The sequence below is a fragment of the Colletes latitarsis genome, chromosome 1, assembly GCF_051014445.1.
Source record: "Colletes latitarsis isolate SP2378_abdomen chromosome 1, iyColLati1, whole genome shotgun sequence".
Classification (NCBI taxonomy): domain Eukaryota; kingdom Metazoa; phylum Arthropoda; class Insecta; order Hymenoptera; family Colletidae; genus Colletes; species Colletes latitarsis.
Window position 1 is genome coordinate 52,229,035 of NC_135134.1, and position 12,596 is coordinate 52,241,630.

The window sequence follows — 12,596 nt, forward strand, 5'->3', positions numbered from 1 at the left end:
GGATATAATTATAAATGTAAAGTTCCCAAGGGATAGTTTAGCGTTGCATGTGAAAGTATTTTAGCTTTATAAATATTTATAGGTTTTATACATCCATTAATTCGTTAATTACAGCTTCGCAAAACGTTGTTACGCTCCTGATTGTTCGCCATTTTTAGTTTGAGTAGAATCATTGTTGAGTACCACTGCGTAGATCCGTCATGCGCAAAACATCGCGAATCTTGGCTCGGCGTTTTGTAATGATTGGAGAGTTAACAGTGTATGCATGTTGACGAACGATTGTCGATCGGTCGCGAAAAATGTTAATATTATGAGAAACCGAGATTCCGGATTGTCTTCCTATTCCAATATATCTTGTCGTTCGAAGTGTCACGTGTGCCGCGGAATATAACCTATGACGTAGGGACTTTGTAAACATCAAAAACACACAAACAGCAGGTGGCTTCGGTAAAAGATCGTATGTTTACTAAAAAAGTACATGTCATTTTGATAACGCTAAGGAAATCGCTGTGTAAAGCATTTGCGGAGCCCCATTGGAAATGAAAATAACGAAATCCACTGTTGTCCTTCTAGTCTTTGTACTAATACTGTCGATACTTGTAGCGAACGTTGCCGATCTGATCAATGTTGATACGCACGTATTAGACGATACTTTGTCTAACAAAAACGTGAGGACAGAATGGTCACGGCCAAAGTTTTATAGCATTGGAACGTCGTTCGACCATTTGATCTGGTTTTTACAGGTACGCGACAGGTATTCGGAAATTAAATTCGTTGGAAAAATTCATGTTACGTTTTGTGCGTTGTCTGAGTAGAATCTTCGTTGTTCTTAGATATCAGATATACATATAAGTATATTTCAAGATCCATTTAGAATAGTAGAATTAAAGGAATTTTGTAATGTTACCGTGGATAACATTAAACCATCTGTTGTGCTTGCTTCGGGTAAGTTTTATTTAGCATTTAGAAATGTTGTTTATAATGTTTGTGCTTGCTATAATGTAATGGCATAATGCAATAGGGGATCTCACAGATGCAAAAGCCAAAGATGAAATAGGATCAAAGCAAATATTAGAAGAATGGGAACATTACAAACGTATTTTAGATGACACAGAAGTTACCAAGAAAACTTTATGGTTAGATGTGAGAGGCAATCATGGTACATTTCATAATTAACTGAACATAATTCCATGGTTTTTGATAATAAAGAATTTGTATATTTATAAATTATGTTCAATGTGATTTCAGATAACTTTAATGTGGTTAGTCTTGAATCAAAAAATAATTACTATTCCAACTATTCTATCCAAGGAAAAAAACACCCACGGTCTTATATGTATACTATAAATACTGGTTCCGAATTATACACATTTATTGCAATAGATGCTTGCTTAAAACCTGGCCCAAGAAGACCATTTAATTTTGTTGGTGTATTAGACGAACAAGAAATTAAAAGTATACATGGGCTAGTGAATAAGTCTCAAGAAAATAATGCAGATTTTATAATATGGTTTGGTCACTATCCCACTTCATGTATACTTTCTCAAGCAAATATAGGCGTTAGAAATCTCATAGGTAAGTAATAGCAGAATATTTATTTCTTTTATATACTATTCTAAAACTATAATAAATTTAACACATGTCTAAAAAGAACCTATACTATTTTAAAATATTCTTTAAGGCAGGCACAAGGAAAGCATGGTATATCTCTGTGGTCATTATCATATGCTCGGTGGAGCAGTACCTAATATGTACACGCTACAGCAAATTGGATTCCTTGAACTAGAATTAGCAGACTGGAAAGATAACAGGATGTAAAGTATCTGTATTTTATATTTATCACAGTACTCTAAAACTGAATAATAATTTTGCATACACAATTTTTATTAAATTAAAATAATAATACAAATATTATTTTGTGTCATTTTTTCTTAATAAAAGAGACAAATTGGATAGCTATTGTATTCATGGTTATTTCTAGGTATCGTCTGGCAGCAATAGATCATGGTCAGTTCTCTTTTATTGATGTGAAGCATGAAGAATGGCCTGTAGTATTGATTACCAATCCTAAACATGCTTTATATATGATGCCCAGGAAAGAAAATTTAATGTCAATTGTTAAATCTACACACATTAGGTATGCATCTTTATATTCAAATATATATTTCCTATTAAGAATATTAATTAATTATTTTAAAAAATTTAATTTTTATTGGTCTTCGGAACGAAACTTGACGTAATGTAGAAAAAAAAAACAGAAAAAAATGCTAGTTCCGAATGATAGAATATCGTTGCAATTGCATAGAAATGTTATATCACTGTTGAGTTTTATCCGAACATGTATTATTGTTCATAGAGTACTGGCGTTTTCAACGGTATCGATAAAGGATGTCCAAGTTCAACTGGATGATGTTGCTTGGTTTGAATGTAAACACGTTAAAGGGCCGCTCTATACTTCAATATGGAATACAACAAAGTACAGAGATGGAATACACACTATTCGAGTTCAGTAAAATGTGTTTATTCTCTTTTGCATTAGGTCTGGGTCTGGGTCTGGGCATCTTGAACTGGGTGTCTATTTCGGCAATAAAATTAATTAATTACAGGTACGAGTCGTAGATATCGATGGCAGAGAGAAAATATTATTTCAACCATTTGCTCTTGATGGATCTCGTTTATCCTTCCGTATTTTGCCCAGAATAATTCTTATGTCCAGTGCCAGCAGCATTGTAAGTAAATACAAGAATTATATTTGAAGATCAATTTATAAATATTCTGTTCTTTTTTTTCCAGTTTCAATTCTTATTCGGGACAGTATTGGCTTTCTTAGTTGTGCCCTTGTGTCTATTACGTTTTCTTCATATATTATGCGAAAGTAAGTACAATGCAAGTACATTAATTTTAATATCGAAACGAATTGTAAAATAGTTAGATATAAGTAGGAAATAAAAATATCTGTTTGATTAGGGAAGCAAATGCATCGACCACGATTTCGAACAAAGTTTTTTCACTCGTGGTTCAGAAAATTGTGGGTCTTGTCTACCGTTGACCGCCTTTTTTTCCCAGTAGTACTATATGCATTGTATTTAACCGTTGGTAAGTAATCTATTCATTTTTTACTATTAATTGTTGCGCTATAAATATTGTCTTTCCAATGGAATATTTATTTTTGCAGGTCCTTGGGCCATTGGTGAAGTAATAGATGATCATACCGGTATAATTTTTGCTTGGGGAACATTTGTTGGAAATTCTTATCTTCCCGGTGCCTTTACCTATGCTTATGGGTGTTTCCAATTATTTTCGTTCCATTTACCGCTCATGTTAATCTTAGCTCACAGAGTGGACAAACGGTAAGATGCAATACAGTGAAAGCTTAGTATTCGGAGGGTTCACTATTATCCGCGGATACGGAGATTTCACTGTACATGGTTTATGTTTCATTGTTTACATTTGACTGATACTTATTAAATGTGTAATAATATAGTTACTGAAAAGGTAAATGCTTCTGTAGGTTACAAACTATTAGCAAACCCGATAATAAGTCGTTATCGAAGGTTTGTCTTCTGTGGCAACACACGCCAATAATATTATTGACTCTAATGCAAGCAAATATGGCTTATTTCTTTTGGTTGGCATATGGGACGTTAGCTACCGTGTTATGTCCTTTACGCACTTGGAGCATTTTCTTAGCAATGATGTTATGGCACCAAATAAACGCAATGCCAGAATCATGTCTAAGGTATGCATTGAATCAAAATTTTAGAGGTTTACGATACATTAATTACTTATCTTGCTTGGAATATTTTACGTATTATTAACGTAGAAAACACAGTAGAACGTCGATTATCGGAACACGAATGGAACATACAAGAATATACCTATAGCACCACAAACTCGATTATCGCAACAATCGATTATCGAAATTGTCTCCATTAGTTCGGATAACTTACGTTTTACTAAATCTGAAAATTCTATTGAGTTGGAATATAAGTTCGTGTGGTTTCTTTTTAAATTTTATTCATTCAACCAATCAATAATATATTTTCCATCGTTTACAATCTTCTCGCCAAGGTAGGAGTATAATAAAAACAAAAATTGAACTTTTAATGTTCGATGAACGAAAGTTACGTTGATTTCGATGCATGCTATCTGTTTGTTCTGCAGCGTAAGTTACATGATAATATCGTACAAAAACTTTAACATTATTCTCTTTTTGTTGTCTTCAAGGTCTGCAGCAGCGATATGGTCCTCTCATGGTTAATTTGTACATGGTGTAACAATGCACTACCATAATGTAGTAAATTATTAAATTTTATTTGTTACGTAGTTAAACAGTTTTCACGCTTTTGCGTAAACGTCAGTGAATTAAAAAAAGAAAACGTATAATCATAGAAAGTATGTTGATAACAAATTTTAATAGTCTGTACCTACTAAATGTGAACATTTAATTTCGTGGATTTGTGCCAGTGCATGTATACGATTTATTTCGAAAACGTACTTTGCTTCTTCTTTTTTTCTTTATGTTGTAAAAAAAAAATAATTTTAATTTAGAAATCGTTTACACGTAATTGTACATTACAATTCAATGAGTTCCTGCAAAGAGAGCCACAGAATTTGCTAACTAATGAAATTACGGCGAAGACTGTTTACATTTGTTATATCAATATCTGTTTACTAATTTTTATTATTTATACGCGATTAAATATATTAATAGATCGTTTGAAGCTCAGTGTGTAGAAATATGTATTTCTACTTGTTCGTTATAAATATTGTACAGAGTTAACTAATCTTTTGATCCTTTTGACTATTCTTAAAATAATTTATTCTTTCAATTAGTAATTGTAATGCTTCCGCATTATATTTTAACTTCACATGGACATTGTAAAATACACTATGTATTATTGTCAAAGTGAGAGAAAGAAAGGGAAAGTGTGCTGCCATTGTGCCTGTGTTATGTTTGGGTTTGTAACTACATTAGAATTCTATATGAAATAAGCAGATAGAGAAGGCAATGTATAATACAGACCTGGGTACTTTTATATCGATTTTTCTTTCAAATAAAATTTGTCCAGGTCTGATGTAAAGTGGATTTTAACATGTGGGATCCATTGTAGCGGTAAATCGAGGATACAAAAACAACGACGCAAGTTCATATAAACTAGAGATTCCCATTACACGTGTAATGACTCAAACTATATCACACCTGTTTTCCGTATCTAGAAATGCTCTCGACATTTCTCTCGAATTTGATGTAATTTGTAATTGCAATTGGGATGTAATTACAAAAAGAATGTAATTAAATTACATTAATTATGAATTAGTAGATAAAAACTTCAGACATCAATTGTTAGGAGCGACGGATATTATTCGTAAATTCATGACATCATAACGGAAATAAGATCTATATTTTTTCCAAGTTCAAAGATAAATATTACAAAAATTAAAAATGATAAGTTACATATTACGAATAAAAAGAGAAAAATACACATTATAGGCAAGAAGCGTGTATACATTCGTAATATGCGTTTTCACAAGTAAGATCTAATTAATTTGGATCGTTAAAAAAAAAAAAATCAATTGTATTGATTGGGAATCGAACCCGGATCTACTAGCGTAGAACACCAGTGCCTTATCATCACGCCACCACTAAATTTGATGAACGTTCTGACCAAACAGTATTTTATCACATCGATGAAACATTAATTATAAACATCTAAAAAACCATGTTATCCAAACGTTGTCCGAGTTTTTGATAATCCGAAAAAGTTTCATGGTTTCTCTGCAAAAAAGGTACAAAAAACTCCGAAAGGACCTTCTTAATACATTAACGATCATGGTGGTCACTGACTACATAAAATGCTCAATATATTTTTCGTTATTATCTTGTATATTACTTTCTGTACATAATTTTTTCGTTACGTAATAAATTGGGATAGATATTAGATATTATGAATACTTCAAATAGATTTTTTTTTTGTTTTAACAATTTGTTTAGTAATTGTAAGCATTTGTATACTAACAGTTATGCTGTGCTAATACTTTTGTTCAGCATTGCAGTTATATGGACTTTTTTCATTGTTTTGTATCCGCAATCCACCGCTGAGGTGGATACGTGTTAGAATACACACCGCAAGCGAATAATAATTATTAAAATTTGTTATAAAAATATTCTATGGGATTAATCTCCTATAAATATTTTCTTGTTAAAATATAGGTTCACTTTGAACTTAATTTAATCTATGTTTGAATTCTGTTCGCTCGAGTTTCAACTCTGTGATAATAAGCGAGTATATTACAAACGAAAGCAGCATAGTTGAATAGAGAAACTTCATGTTTTTAGTTTACGAAGCATTCTTTACGAAAGGTAGATTTAATTTTGGACGGATGTATCGGGTGATTGAAGTTGGTATTTAAAAAGAAAATGCAAAATTGTACAGCGAAGTTGACATCTTTTTCAAGATGTAAATCAGTATTTCATTAAAAGATAGATTTTATTGCTATTCTATATTTTTCTACAGACAATCTAATTGTCGCTATTCTTGAACACGATCTCAGAACTGCAAGTGTGATCTCAATAAACCAATGGTTCCCAATCGTTAACAGTCATGAATTTCTTCCATAGATATCGCCAAATTTCGTGGATCGGTTTAACGATTTTTAATGTAATGTTTGAGTTTCTTATATTCGTCGATGAACATATATTTCTCGTTGTTAAATTCTTTTATTGTGCTTTCTCGAAACGGTTCTTAGAGTTTCAACAAATTCTATCAGTGATTATTGGGAATCATCGTGATAAAGTTACTTATATCATCAAATACGTATAGTTAAAGTATTTTGTAATGCACTGCGAGCAAAATGAAAAATAATATTATTTTCAAACGTTTAATATGTAGAATAGAGTGTATTCTAAAAGAATTGCTTAAGTAATAAAAGTATTCAGTATTTGTGTAATATATCCATAAAGTATATGCGAAAGAATAATGCATGTGGATGTTAATAAATGTTATACATGATTAAGTAATTATGAATTCAACTTCTTTCCATTAACACGGTGACTGCCACGATGATCGTAATAGATCTATACATGCAACGTAAAAAATCGATAGTTATAGAAATACCTCTTCGTTAGCAACAGCCTAAAATATTTTCTAATCTTTTCTTTTTAACAAAGATTATACTTATATCTGTAATTTGACTTCGAGGATATAGAACAAAAGAATTGAACTTTGCGATTATTTATTCATACAAATTCCGTGTGCCGTCATACGCACGCTACATGAGAAACAGTCGTGTGTCTGGAATTTTAAATGATAATTAACAATTCGATACACGAGTTCGTATCATGAGTCTGTTAACAATAGTATGCGTGTGCGCAACCGTTGACCACAGAAATAAGATCGGTCGACACGATTTACAAAAATAACTTCGATGCAATTATTCATTGAATAGAGTTTCAAATATTCTTGCAAAATGCTTAATTAACATCAACATCCAACAGTAGGCTTAATTAACATTATTAAGTAAGAAATGCTTTTCAGCATAAACAGTAACTGATCTTTCAAACTTAACACTATATTCTACTCTCATTCTACACACTACAACGCCTCAAGTTAGGACACTTCACTGATTGTCGATTCACTATACTTTAAGCGAAGTCATGCTTACCAGCATAGTATTCCGTCATACTATGTTAGTAACAAATTCGATTCCAGATTCACACCATAAGTCTACATTAAAATCCGCGCTATAACTATGTTCATCGTGAATTTACATCGATCGTTTTATATTATTTTCAACCCTAATTGTATTACTATGCAGTTTGGGCCATTTACAAAGAGCAATTGTAGGGTCTGTACAATATTCATACACTAACGACGAATGTCATTATTATATAAATTTATTTACAGACTCTACGATTATTCGAACGTAACACGCGGCTCAAAGTTCCACCCCAGTACGATTAGAGTTAATTTCTATGGAACACCATGCATTTCGAAATTCTTAACAATAGTAGATACAATTTTATCCAAAAACTACACAAGCGTGTATTATTATTATTTACAATGTACAAATTTTGGTCAGAACTTGTTCAAACGACGCATTGTTCAGAAGGAACGCGCATTGTTTGCAATTCAACGCGATAGTTCGCCGTTCTTTCTTAAAAGGAACGCTAAGATAGCAAACGGTCCTACAATAAGTAAAGAAGATAAAAATAACAAATATAGAATATTTAAAAACATTCATTAACTTACGAGGAACGCTCCTCGAAACGAAGAAGTACAAAGGAATACAAAAAAATGTTTCCAAAGACATTTGTACTCAAGGGAAGTATCGTAAGAGAATTGTAATATCACAAAGGTCTCGATCGATTGTATCGTGATAACAGACGGTTTACGCATAATCGAAGAAAGTTATTCGTAGCCAATCGCGATTAAAATATTTGCAAAACATCGAGTATCCTACATTTCTCTCAAAACTATACCTATTTTACAAATATTTTGTGATTGTTCACGCGCCTAATTACAGTGGCTCGCGAAACAGAAAAATAATACAGATATCTACATAAAATAAAATAATAATAAAATCCAACTATTGGTATGATTATTTTACTTTGTGTTGTTTTATAATAATAGTTAACGAAATAGAATTAAACGGTGCTCGCCACGGTAATCAGCGTTTTCTAGATTAACTGAGCGTATCATTCTGCAACTCATGATTAGAATAAACATCTTAAAAACTATGCTACGCGCGGTACTAGAGCTCTCGATTCCGAATGTTCGTGTCTAGCTATTACTAACAATTGATTACAATGTTGTAGATATTGAATCATCTTAGACCACGATAGAGATACGACCTACTTAACAGTGAACACGGTACGTGTTGTCAAGGATGGATCTGCGTCTTGAAGATCTCTTCGATCGAATGGATCCGATCTCCGTGCTGGAATCGATCTGCGTGTCCTCGGACCAAGTGCTGTCCGCCGTGGAGCATCGAACAGGTGACTGATCGGACCTGTCGGAGTATCCCGAGTCGATCACCACGGTCTCGTCGATCTTGAACAGCTTTCTGGACAGAGCGTTCGTCCTTTTAAAAGTCGAACACCATGGAACCGATCCTGATTCGCTGTCGCTTTTTATAGGACTGATGCAAGGCGAGTGCCCGTTGGAAGACAACCTGGACGTCAGGCTCAACAGTGAGCTGCTTCGTGGCAGTTTGCACCTAGTCACCGGTATCCAATACACGGACTCCTCTTCGAGCGGTATCTCTTCAGCCTCCGAAGACTTCCTAGACGTTCTGGACTCGTGGTTGAAGGTCTTGTCGCTTCTAAGGCTCGACGACCTGAGGTCGCAGTCGCTGCTGCTGTCTGTGTCCTTCAACGAGACCGATTCGCTGCAACTTCCGCTGTCGTCGTGGTTCCTCTCGTCCATCGTCAACTCCTCGAGAATGGACGGATCCCCTTTCTCCAGCGCGTTCACCACCTTCCTCACGAAGTTGTGGTTCCGTTCCGCGTCCTCGCAATGCAACGGCGCGGACGGTTTCGACAGCTTCTCCATCAGTATCTCGATGATTCTTCGTACGTCGCTCTTGTCTCGAGGATATTCCTTGGCCAGCTTGTTCTTCACCACCTTCTCCAAGTCTACGGACTTCCGCTTCGAGACCAGGAACTTGGAAAATGGCGACTCCAAGTCCAAGTTCGTGGTCCTCCCGCCGAGGCTGGTCCTCCTCAGCGCGGAAACCGGCGTCTTGAAGCGATCGGGCGTCTTCTCCGGAAGGGAACGTCTGCCCTTCGACGTCGGTTGCGGCGTCTTCTCCGGAGTACGAGCTGTTTCCAGTTTCCTCACCAGCTCGCGGACCATCGAGGACCTCGTTGTCGACAGAGCCGGGTCGTTCTTCTCGGAGCGGATCGAACTGACGTTCCTCTCAAAAATCGGGTGCGATCCACCGAACCTCGACGTCTCCAGGTCGCTGGACAGTCCCGTTCTCGAGAGGTCCTCGAACATCGAGGTCTTCTGGAGCAAACTTTCGGAGAGTCTCTTCGGTCTTCGAGCGTTCTCCAATCGCTTCTCGGCCTTGGAGGACGACGAATTACCTTCGAAGATCGAGGACTTCTCTAGGATACTGCGCGATGGAGCTTTCTTCTCTCTGGGACTCTCCTCGATGATGGTCGACGAGAAGAGATTCGCCGGAGTGAACCTGGGAGTGGAGGTGGCTCGCGTTCTGAAACACGCTCTCGGTTTCGGTGTTATCAAATGCTCGTCCGTGATCTTCGATGGTTGAGGACTGTTCCTGGATTTGTTTGTCGGCGACTTTCGCGATGTTTCGTCCCTTTTTGTCGAGTCGTTGTTCCTGGACGAATAATTGTTGTTGCTGTTCTTCCTCGCGACGTCCGTTGGTTGTTTCTTTGGCGCGGAGCCGCGGAATTTCGACTGCTCGGAGCTCTTGGCCTTTTCCAAGTGGCTGGAAATGTTTATTGGTGGTCCAGGGTGTAAGACGATGTTTATATTTTCTAGTTTCCGCGATGGCGACATTTTCGGGAACGTCTTGCTGTTCGACAGTAGCCTCACTTCCGGGATCGTGGTGTCGAAAGACTGCTGTTCCTTTTTGGTGGTCGGGGACTTGGACGTCGGTGATTTCCGGTGTTTCGCTTCCGGGGACTTTTGTTGTCGCGGGGGCGTGTTGATTTCAGGCTCGTTCGCGGGTTTGGTGTTCTTGGACGTCTCTATCCACGAAAATGAATCTGCAATTGGACGTTGGACTCACGTTAAATATCGAAAGACGTAAGTATTACAGTTTCGTTTGAACAATGCCACTGTTTTTCATTTTCTATAAGCTTTTAAAGATATTTATAAATACCTGATAGATTGGTGGACGTCGAATTTATCGTGGAGTCCCTGGATCCAAGTTTCTTCCAGGACGATTGACGAAACTCCATTGGAACGATGTTGCTGAGTATTTTCGGTGGATTCGAACGCTTGTTCAAATACCAGTCCGGAATGGAAAGCTTCTGCAGCGATCGTTTAACTTTCAATTCAGCTTCTGTTAATTGCCTATCCTGTTGGAAAAAATTGAAAATCAAGGTCCTGTGAATATTTTATTGTTAAAAGTACACCCATTATCTAAAACAGTGTTTGGCTATTTATACGGATATCGTGTAGAAGGAATAATATTTCTGTTTCCTTGAATTTCGTACGATCTGTTTCAATTCGACGGATGTTTATATATACGATAGCTACGACGGCAATAAACAGAGTTAACGCTATGATACAAACAGTAATTATCTGCAAGGTACCGGACAAATACTTGTATTTCAAACTGCTGTTACTAAATAAAAATTAATCGTGACTCTAATCAATGTAATAAACACGCAAATGGTTAAATTAAAGATTACATTAAATATTTGTATCTTTTAGGTAGCTAGAAATAGATTCATCGACTTCTAAATAAAAGGAAACAAAATAATTTATAGAATTCTTCTCTTCGTCGTTAAATCACTATTAACTGCACAAAATGACTGCACGTAACACTTACGCTTTGGTTGCTACAGAAGATCATGTTGTTTCTGATCCACATCGTCGACATGGCCATTATTTAATTAAACACCGTGGAGAACCACGAAACCGCGTTGAAACTCAATTTGTTAAACTTTCAACGAACGACTGTTGCTTTACACGCGTGTTTGCAAATACGTATGTCAGACTCTATTGGTCATGTAGCCGGTCGTTTAGGAATCGATGCACAGGTATTGAACGACAACATTTCGCGTCAACAGTTTATCACAAATAAGCGTCCAACCCTTGCGGGTCCTTTAATATAGACAAGCGGCACTAGTGACCCCCCACTCCAGGGTCGCAAGTGGCACGACCCCCGGGAATTTTTGGCAACGCGGAGGACCCCATCCTTCCTACGAAGGTTCCTACTCGAGTCCCTTAATATTTTACAATTATTATAAATGGTACGAATAAATGTCCACTACTTATGTATTCGAATATCATTGTCCGATCTAACGAGTAAATTGTAACGTTGTAATTGTAAAATCTGTGTTACATACGAAATACGAAAAATCTTTAGAAGTGTTCGCCGTGAGGAATAGTATTTTAGGACCAATCTTTTTTATCCATCCATGGCTAAAAAATACGAAGGACCATGATTATCAAAACTATAAAATACTTATTGAAGAAACGAGAACGAAGTTATTCGAAAATATCAGAAAATTTCTAAAAATTCCGCGTTAGTTTCCATCGAGACATTATACAAAATTTCCAGAAAATTCGAGAGGTATATAATTATGGTATGGAAGAACCCAGCCTGTCGTAAGGATAATCACGGTCAATCGAGACTGCAAGCTGCGTTGAAATGACCTGCGACGCCGTAGACAATAAATCTTTCGAAGCGACTGTTTGTCGATCCCGACGAGCGTCGCGGGATTTATTGCAGGTATTCTTACTGTCGTCTATCCTAAAATAAATATTCGAATCCGCGAGGTATACAGAATACCAATTTGTTGATGGAAGCTTCGTTAAAAAGTTATTAACAATTAAATTCAAAAATTTCAAATCGTTATGAAAAAATTATTTTCGGTTGCGGGGGTCAATTAC

The 12,596-nt window shown here is 36.1% G+C and overlaps 2 protein-coding genes across 3 annotated transcripts; one reads left to right on the forward strand and one right to left on the reverse strand.

The window, feature by feature from the left end:
• Window positions 1-88: 88 nt before the first annotated feature.
• LOC143340840 (transmembrane protein 62) lies at window positions 89-4,379 on the forward strand. 2 transcript variants are annotated; one of them, XM_076763199.1, is made up of 13 exons: window positions 92-743; window positions 834-945; window positions 1,022-1,159; window positions 1,249-1,575; window positions 1,682-1,814; window positions 1,982-2,137; window positions 2,357-2,504; window positions 2,607-2,729; window positions 2,794-2,875; window positions 2,968-3,096; window positions 3,176-3,350; window positions 3,512-3,739; window positions 4,228-4,379. In XM_076763199.1, the coding sequence occupies exons 1-13, from the start codon at window positions 540-542 to the stop codon at window positions 4,259-4,261; spliced, it is 1,989 nt and encodes a 662-aa protein (XP_076619314.1). In that variant the 5' UTR covers window positions 92-539; the 3' UTR covers window positions 4,262-4,379. The 2 variants fall into 2 exon arrangements, with proteins under 2 accessions (XP_076619304.1, XP_076619314.1); XM_076763189.1 differs by lacking the exon at window positions 4,228-4,379 and having other exon boundaries at window positions 89-743; window positions 3,512-4,202.
• Window positions 4,380-8,858: 4,479 nt separating this feature from the next.
• LOC143345054 (uncharacterized) lies at window positions 8,859-11,586 on the reverse strand. The gene is made up of 3 exons (XM_076771789.1): window positions 11,530-11,586; window positions 10,855-11,053; window positions 8,859-10,738 (listed from the first exon to the last, which is right to left on the reverse strand). Exons 1-3 carry the CDS (start codon window positions 11,584-11,586, stop codon window positions 8,859-8,861), a joined length of 2,136 nt encoding a protein of 711 aa, XP_076627904.1.
• Window positions 11,587-12,596: the final 1,010 nt, after the last annotated feature.

Coding starts and splice junctions, on each gene's coding strand:
- LOC143340840 (XM_076763189.1), top strand. CDS start 540: ATGAAAATAACGAAATCCACTGTTGTCCTTCTAGTCTTTGTACTAATA. Junction 2,505..2,606: donor ATGGAATACACACTATTCGA/GTTCAGTAAAAT, acceptor AATTAATTACAG/GTACGAGTCGTAGATATCGA. Junction 2,876..2,967: donor TCTTCATATATTATGCGAAA/GTAAGTACAATG, acceptor CTGTTTGATTAG/GGAAGCAAATGCATCGACCA.
- LOC143345054 (XM_076771789.1), bottom strand. CDS start 11,586: ATGGCCATGTCGACGATGTGGATCAGAAACAACATGATCTTCTGTAGC. Junction 11,054..11,529: donor TCTTCTGTAGCAACCAAAGC/GTAAGTGTTACG, acceptor TTTTTCCAACAG/GATAGGCAATTAACAGAAGC. Junction 10,739..10,854: donor GACGTCCACCAATCTATCAG/GTATTTATAAAT, acceptor GTCCAATTGCAG/ATTCATTTTCGTGGATAGAG.